The sequence below is a fragment of the Portunus trituberculatus genome, chromosome 24 (genome assembly GCF_017591435.1).
Source record: "Portunus trituberculatus isolate SZX2019 chromosome 24, ASM1759143v1, whole genome shotgun sequence".
Lineage (NCBI taxonomy): Eukaryota > Metazoa > Arthropoda > Malacostraca > Decapoda > Portunidae > Portunus > Portunus trituberculatus.
Window position 1 is genome coordinate 10,428,420 of NC_059278.1, and position 17,392 is coordinate 10,445,811.

Consider the following 17,392-nt stretch of genomic DNA (forward strand, 5'->3'; position numbering starts at 1 on the left):
GATGGAAGATCAGGGACACGGAACGGTGGGAAGAGGATAGAACCAAGATAACAGAAGAGAAGCAGAGGCGAGGGAGGATAGGAACACAGACCAGCAGAAGGCAGTAAATGGTGAGGGAAGGGAGAACAGAGCTATGCAGAGGGCAGTAATAGAGGCAGGAGACGCTCAGAAGGCAAAACCAAAAGCGAGAAGAGGGAGAACAGAGAATAACAAAGAGGGAGAAGAGGACAGCAAGAGGGAGCGAACAAAGGCTAGCAGACGGTAGCGAAGGGCAGAAGAGGAGCAGACAGACGAACAGAGGGAAGAGAGAAGCAGGAGGCGCTCCCGTCAACAGCGACACACATAAGAGTTATATGAGCTATTAGCCACTCGAGTACTGTGGCCGCGACACCAGCAGGCAGGTGCACCAGTAAGGGGCCAGCCAAGTGGGTCACCTGGCAAGCAGACGAGGAAGACGCGGCGGGGGAAAGAAAGGATGAGAGAACAAGGACGAACGGGAAGAGGAAGAGGAGGATGAATAATAGTGATGATAATAAAAACTATAGTAATAATAATAATAATAATAATAATAATAATAATAATAATAATAATAATAATAATAGCAATAATAATGATAATAAAATAATGATAATAATAACAATAATAATAACAATAATAATAATAAAAAATAATAATAATAATAATAATAATAATAATAATAATAATAATAATAATAATAATAATAATAATAATGGTAAAAATAACAATAATAAAAAGAACGATGATACAAAGAAAAGAAGAAGAGGAGCAGAAAGAGTAAAGGAACAGAAAAAAAGTTAATGCAACGTCGTTGGGACAAAATTAAGAAAGAAAAAAAGATAATTTGCAACAAGGTCAAAACTCTAAGCAGTCTAAAGAAGGAGATAGAAAGATAACATTCTCCTCGTGTAAATATAAAGGAATAAAGAGGAGAGAAGACGAAGAGGATGGGTGCTGCGAGAAACGTCAGGGAGGCAAACTCTTACTCTCTTTCTCTCACGATGCCAGAGAGTGACTCATCTCCTCCTCCTCCTCCTCCTCCTCCTCCTCTTCCTCCTTCTCCTCTCCCAAGGCGATTCCCGGCATGGTGAGGGGAAGGCACGAGGGAAATGGAGGAGGAGGAGGAGGAGGAGGAGGAGGAGGAAGAGGAGGAGAGGTTGAAAGAAAGACAGGGTGAGCACTACGGACTGTAGGAGTTGAGAGAGAGAGAGAGAGAGAGAGAGAGAGAGAGAGAGAGAGAGAGAGAGAGAGAGAGAGAGAGAGAGAGAGAGAGAGAGAGAGAGAGAGAGAGAGAGAGAGAGAGAGAGAGAGAGAGAGAGAGAGAGAGAGAGAGAGAGAGAGAGAGAGAGAGAGAGAGAGAGAGAGAGAGAGAGAGAGAGAGAGAGAGAGAGAGAGAGAGAGAGAGAGAGAGAGAGAGAGAGAGAGAGAGAGAGAGAGAGAGAGAGAGAGAGAGAGAGAGAGAGAGAGAGAGAGAGGGGGCTGACTTGACGAGGTGCATGAGGACAGCAAATATAAAATTAAATATAAAAGATAAAAATAGTGTGAAGGACGGTAGCCTGTTGTGGGAGGAAAATAAAAGAGGACAAAAATGAAAATAAACAATAAGAGAACAGATAATAACTAGCCTTAAAAGAACGAGACAAGGAAACAAAGAGAGAATTTGCTGACACATAAATATATTACAAAAACAATGAAGTGCCAATATATTACAAAGAAAATAAAGAGATTAGCAAGGAATTGAGAGAGAGAGAGAGAGAGAGAGAGAGAGAGAGAGAGAGAGAGAGAGAGAGAGAGAGAGAGAGAGAGAGAGAGAGAGAGAGAGAGAGAGAGAGAGAGAGAGAGAGAGAGAGAGAGAGAGAGAGAGAGAGAGAGAGAGAGAGAGAGAGAGAGAGAGAGAGAGAGAGAGAGAGAGAGAGAGAAGAAATAACAAAAAGAGATGAACTTCAGACTTTGAGGTGAGGTAAAGGGGAGAGAGAGAGAGAGAATGACGGATAAGAAAACTTGATGTCATCGGAAAACAGGTGGTGGTTTGTGTTATCAATCTTAATTAGGATGATATGTGACTATAATGGGGTGACGGGTGACAGTGACGTGACAAAGAGGAAGGTAACAGGCAGGTGATAAGGGAATGAACGACTGGGGGAAAGGGTGATCAGAAACAATAGATGGCAAACAAACACTGGTACTAATAAGATAACATGAAGGTTTAATGAATCACCGCCAATTATTTGTCTTGGGAAATTAGTAGAGGAAAGTGTTAAGGGTTAAAAATACGTTGGTGTGTTACAGCTACTCACACTTCCATGGGCGTGAAAAGTAGAGCGTGACGTAATATTTCATGAAGCACGACAAATTCATAAACAAAACACCATCCAATCTCCCGCCGGTCAAAACAGTAAAAACAAAAACAAAACAAGTGCCTAACAGGTGTTCACTGTACCTGGAATTTGCTGGTGGTAATTGTTCATGGTGACGGTTGTTGTTGTTGTTGTTGTTGTTGTTGCTAGTAGTGGTGATGTAAGGGCGCTGTGGTATCTCCTGTGGTATTTGTGATGACGTTCTCCTGGCGGTGGTAGCGAAGATGGCAGGAAAAGTGATACTTAGAGCGTCGCCTTGATACAGATCAGCAGTAGTGGTGATGGTGATGGTCCTGGTGACACTGAATGCTGGTTGCTCTGCTGCTGGTGGTAGTGATGGTGGTGGTGGTGCTGTCTACGTTAGTTATGGTGCCTTCCACGGCCGTGATTCTGGCACGAGTCTCTTTCTCCTCGCTGCCTTTCCCTTTCGCTCTCTCACGCACGTCAACACGAGGCGAGGGCGTGTTAATGGTTTTTGTTTGTTTTATATTCAGTAGGAGTAGTGAGGCGCGCCTGAGTGCGGTAGGTTACACTCCCTTTAGTTGATGACGTCACTTGGTCCACGCCTCAAATTCCTGCGAACCTCCAACCTCACGATGACGCCGCCACCGCCAGTCAGCATGGCTACTACTCCCCCAGTCACGTGTCCGGCGACTCTCCAGCTCGTCACTCACTTCCAGCGTGCCAGGGGGAGGGGGCACACGACGCACAGGTGTAACTCACAGGTGAGCCGCACAGACAGGACGTCCCGCGAGGAGCACAGCACGGAGCCTCACACCTGTAGAATGGCGAGGGTGATTTTTGTGTGTGAGTGTCGTGGGCCGCGAGAGGAGCGGAGACGGCAGTGCGGGGCTGCGAAACGCGCTACACAACACCGTCGACTAGTCGTGCCCTTGGAGTGGGGCCTCAGGCAGCCCACCTGTGCCTCTGCGCAGCCAAATGATGCCAGGAGAAGTCTATTTTAGCCGCCATAGTTTCCCAGACCTGCCTGATCCGAGTGGATTGAGATCGTAATATGGCGAGGCGGTGGGGCACTAGTGGGTATCGGGGCAGCTGTCCCCCAGATACCACATGCACCTCGCATCACTCTCAACCCCGCCGCCCCCCACCTCGACGCTATCATGCAGCACTACAGCCGCCGCCGCCGACGCAGCCATCCCTATCGCCGCCACCACCGACTGTGTCGTCCCCAGACGCTACCCACACGCTGCACCCAACACATTTGTCACCGCCACCGCCAAGCCCAGACTCCCGCCACCACCACCAAACCACAAGAGGAACACGTAACTAGTGCTACCAAGTGGCCGCTAATGCAGTGCTAAGGAACCTGCCAGCCTGGCCCTCCCTGCCTCCCTAGCAAGGCAGCAGCATCAACACAACATAAACATGAACTGCACGAGTTCCCAGCAAGCACACGACTCGACCATCACTTCCGCCCCAGTAGTCTGGACCACCAGTACCTTGGGTCTCCCCCTTCCTCTTGTACATCACAAGATCGATGCCCGGGGATGGGCAAGTCCTTTAGCGAGCTGCTTCAAGTCTTTACAGCCTATAACGGGTCGGGTGAGGTGCGGAGGTGGGACAGGGAGATAAACACCGAGAGGGGCATCGTGGGACATCTAGGAGCACATGCCTCGCCAGTGCCTTACACGCATTTAACACAGTTATAGACGATGATAGCTCCCACACTCAGCCACCCATCCTCTTCTCCCCGTGTCCTCTTTTCCAGACACCTTTCCACTTCACATATCTTCCCCATACCACCTTTTCCCCTTTCATATACTCCCCCTCCCTTTCCTTTCCCGCATATCTCCTCCACACTCACTTTTTCTTCCACACAGTACTTCCACATCCTTCCTTTCTTCCTCACGCTACCTCGACCTCCTCCTCCTTCCCTTCTTCCTCGACACTACCACCACCTCTCCCTTCTTCACCTGCTGCTGTGACATAATCTTTTCCCTCTAACACATGCCAGACAAACCTGCACTTAGCTTACGCATTGTCGGCACTGAGATGGGGGTTTTGTGCCTCAAGGTGAGAGGTGATGCTGTTGCTGATGGAGTATGTGTGTATGTGTGCGCACACACATACACACACACACACACACACACACGCGCGCGCCTGTGTGTGTGTGTGTGTGTGTGTGTGTGTGTGTGTGTGTGTGTGTGTGTGTGTGTGTGTGTGTGTGTGTGTGTGTGTGTGTGTGTATTTTTCTAACCGATGTTGTTTCTCTGTTTGTTTCTTGTTATCTGCTGGGAAAGAGCCTCGGCCGCCGGGTAGAGAAAGAAAAAAATAAAATAAAAAAGACAAGAGACGCACGGAATGCAAAATATAAAACGATAATAAAAAGTGAAGCAAAGAAAAATACAGAAAGAAATCGACGGACATCTGAAACAAAAAGTAAAAAAACATAATGGAAAAAATACAGAAGATAAATGGTGCGCGAGCGCGCACGTGTGTGTGTGTGTGTGTGTGTGTGTGTGTGTTTGAGAGAGAGAGAGAGAGAGAGAGAGAGAGAGAGAGAGAGAGAGAGAGAGAGAGAGAGAGAGAGAGAGAGAGAGAGAGATTCAGATTTATGGGTCTCTCTCTCTCTCTCTCTCTCTCTCTCTCTCTCTCTCTAACTCTCCCTTCCTCAATCCTTATAAAATTTAATAAGTTAATTCAGCACAAGAGTCGTGAGCCTTTTTCTCGCCTTCATTCCATTCTGTGAGTATTTTCAAATAACTTTGCCAATTGCTTGTGTCCAACTGTATTCGCTGATGTCTCAGTCTCACTCTCTCTCTTTACTGTGTCTTCTGTGTCCCTCCTCCTCTGTCTTCTGTAACGCATACTAATTGTGTCCTTGTCTGTTTGTATGGTTGTCCCAGTCTAGCTTTATTTACTGACACATTTTCTTGTTTCTTTTTATACATTAATTTCGTATTGTTTGTCTGTCTATCTTTAAGTTAAATAAGGTTACGTTACGTTAAGTTAGGTTAGGATTGGCTCTTCTGTTTGTTCTGTTTTTTTTGTATAACGTGCTTATCTTGATCTCAGTTGAATAATTATTATCTATGTTTGTTCAAATTTGCCACTCTCTATGTCTCTGCCAGTTTGTAGGAAATGTATTTAAGTCTCTCTCTCTCTCTCTCTCTCTCTCTCTCTCTCTCTCTCTCATTATTACCCTCATATATCACTGGAGATGTTTACCTCAGTCCGCCAAGAAACCCTCAAAGCCTCGGCCTCAAAGTTTCCTCACAGCAAGATCCTCAGGCGGCAGAATTAAAAAGAAATCGAAATCTTGTTTGTATCCTCGAATGCTGCTGCCCCTTCACGTCCTTCTCCTCTCCAGCTCCCTCCCTTCTGTCCCACTCCCTTTCTCCCAGCCTGTCTCCTCTTCCAATGGCTGAGGTCTGTAATTACTCCCTTCTCGTATGAAAAGAGACAGTAAGACAAACAAACAAACAGGCACATCTATTGACAGCACGAGGTGGAATGGGGGGGAGGAGGAGAAAGAGGAGAGGGAAGGGAGAGAGGGAGGAAGGCAGAGTTTGAATGCCTTGGCGTCCTTCCTTCTCTCTCTCTCTCTCTCTCTCTCTCTCTCTCTCGCGTCCTTCCGCCAGCTTCCAAACTTAAAAAAAAAGAGGATTGACAGGGATTTTCTGAAGGGGGAACCTCTAATTGGCTCGTCTCGCGGCTCTTTCTTGCAAAAGCCCACAAAAGTACGTGGCGGCGTGTTTAAACAAAAGACATGAGGGAATGGTTATTGGTTTCACGAGGGGAGGTTACGAGAAGAACCTGAGGAGAGGCAAGAGGGGAAAAAATGGGGAAGCAGTCAAGAGGAGAAAGGGGATAGGGGGAGAGGAGGACCAAGGAGAGGGTGAAATAGAAACAGAAGTATTGAAGAGATGAGGTGAAGGAAAGGAAATGGGAAGGAAGGCAGGTAGAAGAGCAGGAGGGAAGGAAGAAAGGTAGGAGGACACGAAGGAAGGAAGGAGGGCAGGTAGGAAGGCAGGAAGGAAGGAAAGAAGGAAGGAAAGAAAGAAGAAAGGAACGAAGGATAAAAAGTGGCAAAAGGAAATAAAAAGATGAATGAAAAGGATACAATGGAAAGCAAATAAAAGGGAAAAGGAAATAAAGAAAAGGGGTGAACATAGGGTGAAAAAATAAAATTGAAAATTGAAAGCTGAAACTAAAGTATAAAAAACTATACAAATAAAACACAAATGAATGTCCGAGAGAGAGAGAGAGAGAGAGAGAGAGAGAGAGAGAGAGAGAGAGAGAGAGAGAGAGAGAGAGAGAGAGAGAGAGAGAGAGAGAGAGAGAGAGAGAGAGAGAGAGAGAGAGAGAGAGAGAGAGAGAGAGAGAGAGAGAGAGAGAGAGAGAGAGAGAGAGAGAATCTGTGGAAAAATATTAAGAAAACTAAAAACCATCCAATTAATCTATTGTCTAATTTTCTCTATTAGGGAAGGTGAGAAAAGTTTTCAGACAGAGGAGGAGGAGGAGGAAGAGGAGGAAGAGGAGGAGGAGGAGGAGGAGGAGGAGGAGGAGGAAGAAGAAGAAGAAGAAGAAGAAGAAGAAGAAGAAGAAGAAGAAGAAGAAGAAGAAGAAGAAGAAGAAGAAGAAGAAGAAGAAGAAGAAGAAGAAGAAGAAGAAGAAGAAGAAGAAGAAGAAGAAGAAGAAGAAGAAGAAGAAGAAGAAGAAGAAGAAGAAGAAGAAGAAGAAGAAGAAGAAGAAGAAGAAGAAGAAGAAGAAGAAGAAGAAGAAGAAGAAGAAGAAGAAGAAGAAGAAGAAGAAGAAGAAGAAGAAGAAGAAGAAGAAGAAGAAGAAGAAGAAGAAGAAGAAGAAGAAGAAGAAGAAGAAGAAGAAGAAGAAGAAGAAGAAGAAGAAGAAGAAGAAGAAGAAGAAGAAGAAGAAGAAGAAGAAGAAGAAGAAGAAGAAGAAGAAGAAGAAGAAGAAGAAGAAGATGAATAATAATAATAATAATAATAATAATAATAATAATAATAATAATAATAATAATAAGAATAAGAAGAATAAGAAGAATAAGAATAAGAAGAAGAAGAAGAAGAAGAAGAAGAAGAAGAAGAAGATAAAGAAGAAGAAGAAGGTATAGGAGGAGGAGAAGGAGCAAGAGAAGAAAGAGGAGGAGGAAGAGAAGGAGGAAGAGGAAGAAAGAAAGGAAGAGGATGATGATGATGATGATGATGATGATGATGATGAAGAGGAGGAGGAGGAGGAGGAGGAGGAGAAGGAGGAAGAAGAGAAGGGGGACTATAAACTAAAAAGAACCATGTAAAAAAAAGTAAGAGGATGGATGAGAAAAAAAGAAAGGTAAGGAAAAGAGGAAGGAGAAAAGAGGAAAGAGAGGGTAGTGTTTGCGAAGCTGCTGCTGGTGCTCCTACAAATAGGCAACCATAATGAACAGTTTGAGGTAATGGAGGAAAAAAACTCCTGAGGGAAATAAAAGTTAACTACAGGTGTGAGAAAAATAGGGCACGGAAGAAAATAATTACTCATAAGATGACAGAAAAATACGAGAGAGAGAGAGAGAGAGAGAGAGAGAGAGAGAGAGAGAGAGAGAGAGAGAGAGAGAGAGAGAGAGAGAGAGAGAGAGAGAGAGAGAGAGAGAGAGAGAGAGAGAGAGAGAGAGAGAGAGAGAGAGAGAGAGAGAGAGAGAGAGAGAGAGAGAGAGAGAGAGAGAGAGAGAGAGAGAGAGAGAGAGAGAGAGAGAGAGAGAGAGAGAGAGAGAGAGAGAGAGAGAGAGAGAGAGAGAGAGAGAGAGAGAGAGAGAGAGAGAGGAAGAAAGTGAAGCAGGAAATGAAGGAAAGAGAAAGAGAGGGAAGGAGAAAGACGAAGACGCTACTAAGTATACATTCCATCTCCCGGCAGAGTAAAGAAAACACACACAAAGAGAGAGAGAGAGAGAGAGAGAGAGAGAGAGAGAGAGAGAGAGAGAGAGAGAGAGAGAGAGAGAGAGAGAGAGAGAGAGAGAGAGAGAGAGAGAGAGAGTGAGAGCGAGAGCAGAGAGCGAGAGAGAGAGAGAGAGAGAGAGAGAGAGAGAGAGAGAGAGAGAGAGAGAGAGAGAGAGAGAGAGAGAGAGAGAGAGAGAGAGAGAGAGTCTGTATAAAAACATTCTTTTTCACGTTACTTTTATACTTTTACGTAGAAATCATGTGGGACAGGTGAGACACGAAGCCACTTATCTCTTCAGCCACACCTGTCTCATACCTGCCTTTCTTAACCCTTCCTTCCCTTCACCCCTTAATGGGCTCGCCTCTCTCTCTCACACACCCACCTTAACCTTTCTGCTCCCTCACTATGTCCACTCTTTGATTCTTTATATCATCAATAAAAAGAATAACATTCACCATGATAGCATTAAATGAATATAGACCACCAGCGAAATATGAATCGGATTAATCAGAACACCGATAAATTCCTGAAACCAAATAATCTGACAATGTTTTATCCCTTATGCCCATAAAGCCGCGGCACTGATATACGCGCGGCGCCCCTGCATGCATGGGAGGGAGACAAATCTGTGAATGGTAATCCCTTCTATGAAATCACGCCGTAAAATTCCCTAACTCCCAAATTACAGAATGCATGACGAGTCCTTAGATACGTTTGTACAGCAATAGTCTCGAGAAATACGCAAAGAAAAGAAAGAAAAGCTAACACACTAAAAATGAAAAAAAAAATAAATAAATGTGAGGTGTAACGTAGAAAGAAAAGAAAAATAAACAAAACACGATAAATGATTTGAAAGATATATATAATAGATAAAAGATTCACTAAATACTAATGATGGAGTCAAATGGGACGAGTTAAGGAATATCGTCATGCATTCCTTTTTTTCTGGTGAACTCTGGTACAGGTACTACTTGCCTCTTTCTGTTTTCCTTCTTCCAGTGACTTAACTCTTTCAAGAGGGAGAGGTTTCAAAACACTTATAATCCAATTTATGACAATGGTTTCTGATTCTCTTTGGTGACCGGTAACTCAGGTTATTTTTGTTATTTTGTTGCCTTTACACAGATCTCTTTGTCTGTAAGATAAAAATTCGTGAAGATACATAATTTGGATGTGAAAACTACTATCCAATAAATCACCAGGAAATGAAAGAAAAACAACGCAAAAGACGCTTGGACAAAAAATCTCTGGAAATAATCGCCGTAACCTTGCCAAACCTACGGCAGAGGCGTTACCACAAAAACAGATAAATAAATTAAATAGATTAATGAATATAAACAACCAAATAAATAAATCAGCAAAGGAATACATAAATAAACAAATAAAATGAAAGAATATAGTATCTGGGGCACGAAAAAATTTCTCCGAGTAGCTAATCCTTGCACCACTAAATCGCTGACGCCCCAAAAATCGCTGACAACTGTTACTCTGCGATCCTTTCTCCCCCTTCCCTATCCCCTAACACCCGCACCATGATCAAGACCCCCTTCCCTCGCCCCTCACCTCTCACTCCTGCCAGAAAAGTCTCCCCTGCCCCTCTGTTCCCCTTTCCTCTGTCCCTGCCCCATGCTCGGCCCTAACAACAAGCGTAGTGACCGGCAGCCCTCAGGATGCCGCAAACTTCCTATTGCCTGCAACGGAAACTTTTGAACTGAAGCATTAGTATTCAGGATCCCGCCAGCCAGCCAGCCAGCCAGCCAGAGAGCCAGCCAGAGAACCCAACAGCCAAACCAGCCAGCCAGTTAGACAACCAGAAAGCATGCCAGCCAACCTCCTGGTCAGTCAGCCTCCCAGCCACAGCCATCTCTCTCTCTCTCTCTCTCTCTCTCTCTCTCTCTCTCTCTCTCTCTCTCTCTCTCTCTCTCTCTCTCTCTCTCTCTCTCTCTCTCTCTCTCTCAATCCTGTATCCACTCTTCCTCACCCTCCTTCCACGTGTTTCCACAGCCCCACCGCTCTCACCCTTCCTTCCTTCTTCCCTCACTCCCACCCTCCCTTCTCTCCTTCCTGCCAGTCCTGCCTTTTTTGCTCGCGGTTCAACACAAAGGACCACAAAAGACGAACAAGCCGCAAGGGTCTCGGCGGCTCTCACGAGGCTGTTGGTGATAAATTGCGTACACAATCTAATGTAAAGTAAGATATATGAAATAGTAAAGGGGAAAGACATATTGAAGGTAAACATGTTATATATTTTTTTTTCTCTTCTCTCCCACTCTTATATTCCTACCAATCTTATGTGTCAATAATGATTTCTAGCCCCAAATAACCAATCTCTCTCTCTCTCTCTCTCTCTCTCAAGCGGTGGCCAGGTGCGCCCCGGCTCAGGTAAACCCCATATCTCAGGTGTCAGGAGGCTTAGGCAGTGTTTCATTTACGTCCGAAGCAGAGAACTCAGTCGGAACTTGAGATGAATCCTAGGTGTTCTTTGAGGTGGTGATGGTGGTCGTCGTAATAGCAATGGTGGTTTTGGTAGTGATGGTGGCAGTGGTAATGGTGGTGGTGGTGTAGAATGTGGCTTCCTAATGGTAGTAGTGAGAATGGAGTAAGAAACAAAATGTAAATGTAAAAGGAAAAAGGAAACCCAAACGAAGGTAAAAAAAAAAAATAAAAATGGAGAGAAAGAAGAGTAGGTAAAAAATAGTCTTCCATAGAAACAGAAAACGGAGAAAGGTACGGAGCTCATATAACACGAACGAATGCGACAAGGGAGGAGATGAAAAACAGGAGGAGGAGGAGGAGGAGGAGGAGGAGGAGGAGGAGGAGGAAGAAGAGGAGGGGGAGGAGGAGGAAGAAGAGGAGGGGGAGGAGGAGGAACCCGAGACAGGGCAACATACGAGGAGAATTAGTGAGGATCAAGAAGTTACGGAGGCTGGCGAGAGAAGTTGTAGAGGTGAGAGATCTTAGAGAGAGAGAGAGAGAGAGAGAGAGAGAGAGAGAGAGAGAGAGAGAGAGAGAGAGAATGAGTTATACCACGACGTAATGAACTCTAGTAAATGAATTTCTGGCAGGTAATTTATAGTTCTTTTTCGGCTTTATGTTTTAATTCCCGCTGGCTCCCGTAAATAAAGATATGATGATAATGTTCTCTCTCTCTCTCTCTCTCTCTCTCTCTCTCTCTCTCTCTCTCTATCTATCTATCTATCTATCTATCTATCTATCTATCTATCTATCTCTCGGTAAATGTATAATGACAATGCTTACTCAGTTCCATCCAACAACTTTCCCTTCCCCTGCCTCTCTGTCTGTCTGTTTGCTTGTCTGTCTGTCTGTCTGTCTGTCTGTCTCTCTGCTTGTATTTCATTCCGCAACTCACCCTTATCCTGTCTGTTTGTCTGCCTCTTAGTTTCTGTGTGTATCTGTCTTCCTGTCTATATCTCTGTTTCCCTCTCCATAGTAAATATTACATCAAAATGGGAAAAAAAAATATATATATGTAAGATGAAAAAAATACTAACACATATGTAGGTTTTTAAGATAACAGCTCATTATTTTCTCTGCTTTGTGATACATTTCCATAATTCCTCATGTTTTAGTTTTACAAAGGCTTCACAGAGAGAGAGAGAGAGAGAGAGAGAGAGAGAGAGAGAGAGAGAGAGAGAGAGAGAGAGAGAGAGAGAGAGAGAGAGAGAGAGAGAGAGAGAGAGAGAGAGAGAGAGAGAGAGAGAGAGAGAGAGAGAGAGAGATTATTGCTAAATATTGCATCGGAACAAGAACCGCAAGTACCACATCCTCCAGTCAATCTCAATCATCTGCACTTTAATCTTACACCAAACATAATCAAGTGAGAGAGAGAGAGAGAGAGAGAGAGAGAGAGAGAGAGAGAGAGAGAGAGAGAGAGAGAGAGAGAGAGAGAGAGAGAGAGAGAGAGAGAGAGAGAGAGAGAGAGAGAGAGAGAGAGAGAGAGAGAGAGAGAGAGAGAGAGAGAGAGAGAGAGAGAGAGAGAGAGAGAGAGAGAGAGAGAGAGAGAGAGAGAGAGAGAGAGAGAGAGAGAGAGAGAGAGAGAGAGAGAGAGAGAGAGAGAGAGAGAGAGAGAGAGAGAGAGAGAGAGAGAGAGAGAGAGAGAGAGAGAGAGAGAGAGAGAGAGAGAGAGAGAGAGAGAGAGAGAGAGAGAGAGAGAGAGAGAGAGAGAGAGAGAGAATTTTGAACCAAAGCTAGAGAAAAAAACAACGAAACATGAAAACACCTGAAGAGGGTAAATAAATACATAATAAAACTCAGGTAAGCTCCTGCTGCAGGCCATCCTTTCAAGGCGGCGCCCGATTCCCTTACCTTACCTGCTCTCAATAGACCATCACTTGGGCAGGACACAACCACGGCAGGTGTGGAGGCTCCCCTGGGGCTACTTAAGGGCCTCCGCTGCCGCCTCAACCCATAAACCAGGTGGAGAGACAGGTGTGAGGGGGCAGGTGGGTGGAGGAGAAGAAAAAGGCGGAGGGGAGCTTTGCAAGGAGTGAAGGTGGACGTGGTGGTAGTGAAAAGTGCAGAAGGAAGGTTTGGAGTGGGTGAGGGTTAGTGTTGGTGTGTGGTGATGTAGGAAGAAGGAAACAGGTAAGAGGAAGTAAGGCTTGGAGTTTGGTGGAAGTGATGGAGGCAGACATAAGGAGGAAGGGAGGTTTGGAATTGGTGAGTAGCGATGTAACAGTGTGTTTTAGAGTTGTAGATGCAGGAAAGGGCAGGAGGAATCACGATTTGGAGTCAGTAAGGGTATAGTGGTATGTGGGGGAGATGCAGGAAAAGGGAATAGCGAACAGGGATGTTCGGAGCGGACGGATGTGTGTGGCGTATTGTGTGTGCGAGTGTAGCAGAAGGAAATATGCTGAAGGAGCTTTGAATGGAGTGAAAGTATGCTTAGTGTATTTGTAGGTTCTAGCCGTCAAAGTAATGAAACAATGGAGATTTGGAGTGAAATGGAGGAATAACATAGAAAGGCAGAATAGAGCGACTTTTAAGGGAAAAAGAATATATAGTAGCATCTGATGGCGTAGGAAGAAAATAAGCAAAGTCATGCATGATATAAATAAAGATATCTAGCAATGTATGGGAGTGTATAAGATAAAAAATGTTGAAGAACTAAGTGAGGGTAGACTAGGAAGAAAAAAAATCTAGTGTGGAACTTGAGGGGAGAGAGAGGGTGTGTGCTGGTGTGTGGTGAAGGGTGGAAGGTGAGTGTGGAAGCTGGCGGTGGGGAGAAGAGAGGAGCGGTAGGGATGGAGAGTGCGTGTTGGAGGTGGGAAAAAATGGACTAGAGAGAGAGAGAGAGCAGGGGGGGGTTGAAGAGAGAAGGGGGACGTGGAGGGAGACGGGAGAGGAGGGAGGGAAAAAGGGAATACTTCGAGGTAGGGAAAGAGAGAAAAGGGTTTGGATGGGACGAGCAGTTTTGTGTGAGTGATCCGGTGAGTATGAAAAACTGTATTGAGCACTCTCTCTTCTCTCTCTCTCTCTCTCTCGTTGCGGTGAAAAATTGCGCTACTTCCGTGTGCGCTCGCGTGCGCGCACGTGTGTGTGTGTGTGTGTATGTGAAGAGAGAGAGAGAGAGAGAGAGAGAGAGAGAGAGAGAGAGAGAGAGAGAGAGAGAGAGAGAGAGAGAGAGAGAGAGAGAGAGAGAGAGAGAGAGAGAGAGAGAGAGAGAGAGAGAGAGAGAGAGAGAGAGAGAGAGAGAGAGAGAGAGAGAGAGAGAGAGAGAGAGAGAGAGAGAGAGAGAGAGAGAGAGAGAGAGAGAGAGAGAGAGAGAGAGAGAGAGAGAGAGAGAGAGAGAGAGAGAGAGAGAGAGAGAGAGAGAGAGAGAGAGAGGAGATTAGTTGTGTGCAACATTTTATACAATAAAAACACACACACAGAGAGAGAGAGAGAGAGAGAGAGAGAGAGAGAGAGAGAGAGAGAGATTACCCTCCGTTTGTTCCCTGTCCTTTGTCTTTCGTGATGCCACACAACAGGAGTTATTACCAAGGACGCTGTTCTGTGCGCCTGTGTAGCCAACGCGGGGGTGCTCTCTCTCTCTCTCTCTCTCTCTCTCTCTCTCTCTCTCTCTCTCTCTCTCTCTCTCTCTCTCTCTCTCTCTCTCTCTCTCTTTCAGTCAAAGCGTAGTATCTCTGTCTTTCTAACTGGCCTGTGTGTGTGTGTGTGTGTGTGTGTGTCCGAAAGAGAACAAAAACGAACAACACAGGCACACACACACACACACACACACACACACACACACACACACACACACACACACACACATCCCGGACAAAAAAGAATGATGACGTGGCAAGAGGGGTGAGGGGAGGGGAGAGAGCGAGGGAGTCGTATATGAGAGGAAGGGAGAGAGAGAGAGGGAGGGGGCATGAAGGGGTAGGGAAGGGTGTCGGTAATCCTAAAAATAAACACGAGCCGAGACACGTAAGACGAGCAAAATACATTTATAATGACACTGGTGGACATATGAATGTTTCTGCTTTAACCAAACATGGCTTCTGATTTGCATCGATTATCTCAGCCATCATCATCATTATCATTATTAGCTCTTTTCACATTTCTTGCGCGGGCAATTCGGCTAAAATTATAGTCCAAAAGCCGCTTAATACACGATAAAGACACGTCTGCATCCAGCCGACATAATTAGCGGAGTTTTAAGTCGTCGGGAATTAGTCGGAAACACGCTTTAATTTCTCCACCTAAATAATGGGGGCTGGCGGGTCGCTCCTGGGGATAAGGCTGAGGATGGCTTTGGGGTAAGGGGGAACCGGAATGTGGGTAGAGATGAAGGTGAATGCTGGTACATGAAGTTGATGGTGGGGAGATGGTGTCCAGAGAGGAGTGAGGGTAATGGGAGACGGTCTGAAGATAGGTTGGGATGAGGGTGAGTGTACAAGAGGATCGAGGGTAGGGCAGAAGAGTGATGGTGAAGGGAGGCTCTGGAGAGGACCTGGAATGAGATGGTGTTGTGTGATGGAAGGAGGTTTGTAGGGATGGGGAGGAGGGAAAGATAGGTGTCGGGTGATGGGGAAGAATCAGCAAGGTGGGGATGGGTGAGTATCAGGTGTTTGTACACGAAGAAGGTAAGGGATTCGAAAGAAGAAACGGAGAACAAAAACACGAGAAACAGGATCAATGAACAAATAATACTCACGTTAAATCATTATATGAGAGAGAAAAAAATAACAAGGATAGTAAGGGTGAAGGAAGGGGCGTTTAGGGGTCGTGGGTTTAGGATATAAAGCATGCATGAGGGGACACTGAGGGAGGAACGGCCGGGACGAGAATCTGTAAAGGGGAGGAGGCTGAGAGAGGGAAAAATCGTAGGAGGGGGTAGAGTTTGCAAAGACTACTATAGGGAGAAAATAAGGAAGATATGGAAGGAGAGAATAGGGGAGGGAGTAAGAAGGTGGGTAGATAGAGTGGTGGGGAGGCGAGAAAGGACGGATCACTTGGGTAACACTATATGGTTGGGCATGAGGAAGAGAAAGGAGAAGAAAAAGAGAGGAAAGAAGAAACGAGAGAAGAAAAAAAAGTGACGAAGTGAGAGTAGGTATTGTTTGTTGGGAATAAATTATTATTGTTATTATTATCATAATTATTCTTATTCTTATTCTTATTATCATTATTACTCTTATTATCATCATCAATATTATTAATATTATTATTATTATTATCATTATCATTGTTATTATCATTATTATTATTACGAATAGTAGTAGTAGTAGTAGTAGTAGTAGTAGTAGTAGTAGTAGTAGAAGTAGAAAAAAAAAAGGAAAAAGAAAAAGAAGAAGAGGGAGATGAGGAGGAGGAAGAGGAAGACTATGAGGAGGAAGAGAAGGAAGAGAAAGAGAAGAAAAAGGAGATGGAGGAAGAGAAGGAGGAGGAAGAGGAGAAGGAGGAGGAGGAGGACGAGATGGAGGAAGAGGAGGAGGACGAAGAGAAGGAGGAGGAGTAAGAGGAGGAAGCGGAGGAAGAGGAGGAGGAGGAGTAAGAGGAGGAAGCGGAGGAAGAGGAGGAGGAGGAGTAAGAGGAGGAAGCGGAGGAAGAGGAGGAGGAGGAGGAGGAGAAGGAGGAGGAGGAGGAGGAAGAGGAGGAGGCGGAAGGAGTGTGATAGGTGGAGTTTTACAGGTAACTTTAGCGGCAGCGATTGGTGGTGGCTGGAAGTCGATTTATCGCGGTCACGTCTGCCTCGCTGTTTTAAGTTATACGAATTAATGGTCTTATTTTGCCCTTTGTTATGTTACATGTTCGTGTCTCTTAATCGGTGTGTGTGTGTGTGTGTGTGTGTGTGTGTGTGTGTGTGTGTGTGTGTGTGTGTGTGTGTGTGTGTGTGTGTGTGTGTATCCCTTACTCTTACTAACATACGTGTATCACAATAATTAACAAAACTAACAATTATATGACACAGAAAGCAATTAAACTGACTGATACAACACTACACACCCCTTTCATTCTTTGATCCATTTCCTTCAACTTCTTCTTCTTCCTCTTCTTTCCTTCCCTCCCATTTTATACCTTCCTTGAGATACCAACCAAGATTCCTCAGAGTGAGAAAAAAAATCAGCCAATATTTCGTGACAAATTCAGTAGTCCTCTCTCTCTCTCTCTCTCTCTCTCTCTCTCTCTCTCTCTCTCTCTCTCTCTCACTCCATCTGGTCTCTACTTCCTTCTCTCTCTCTCCGGTTACGAAAATATGCTCAATTTCTTTGTATTTTGTTTCAAGACTCTCAAAGTAGACAACTATGTAATGCTGCTGCTCCACATGCACAAACACACACACACACACACACACACACACACACACACACACACACACACACACACACACACACCTTATTCCCTCTATTTTCTCCTTCTTCTCCTTCTCCTTCTCCTCCTCCTGGTCCTCCTTCTCCTCCTGGTCCTCCTCCTCCTCCTCTTCCCGTTTTCCCTCTCCCCCTTTCTTTGGACCAAGAGCTAAACATATTTCCACATTATCGTCGCATTTTCTTTTCTTCCTATTTTCTTCCTTTATCGTCACACTTCTATACTTCTCCAATCTCCGGGAGACACCGTCCGCTCTTAAATCCGGAGGCCATTGTGGAGACGACGAGGAGGGCCAGCAG

The 17,392-nt window shown here is 45.0% G+C and overlaps 1 protein-coding gene across 13 annotated transcripts in view; it reads right to left on the reverse strand.

The window, feature by feature from the left end:
- The window catches only part of LOC123508029 (heterogeneous nuclear ribonucleoprotein C-like), a 316,189-nt gene that overhangs the window by 271,742 nt on the left and 27,055 nt on the right, over positions 1 to 17,392 (reverse strand). For 2 of the 13 annotated variants that reach the window (XM_045261399.1, XM_045261400.1), the window contains exon 2: positions 2,459 to 3,153. The exons of the other annotated variants lie outside the window; for them this stretch is intronic. In XM_045261399.1, the coding sequence (XP_045117334.1) occupies positions 2,459 to 2,486 (28 nt within the window). In that variant the 5' untranslated portion in view covers positions 2,487 to 3,153. The remainder of the gene's footprint in view (positions 1 to 2,458; positions 3,154 to 17,392) is intronic. 13 annotated transcript variants of the gene reach the window in all.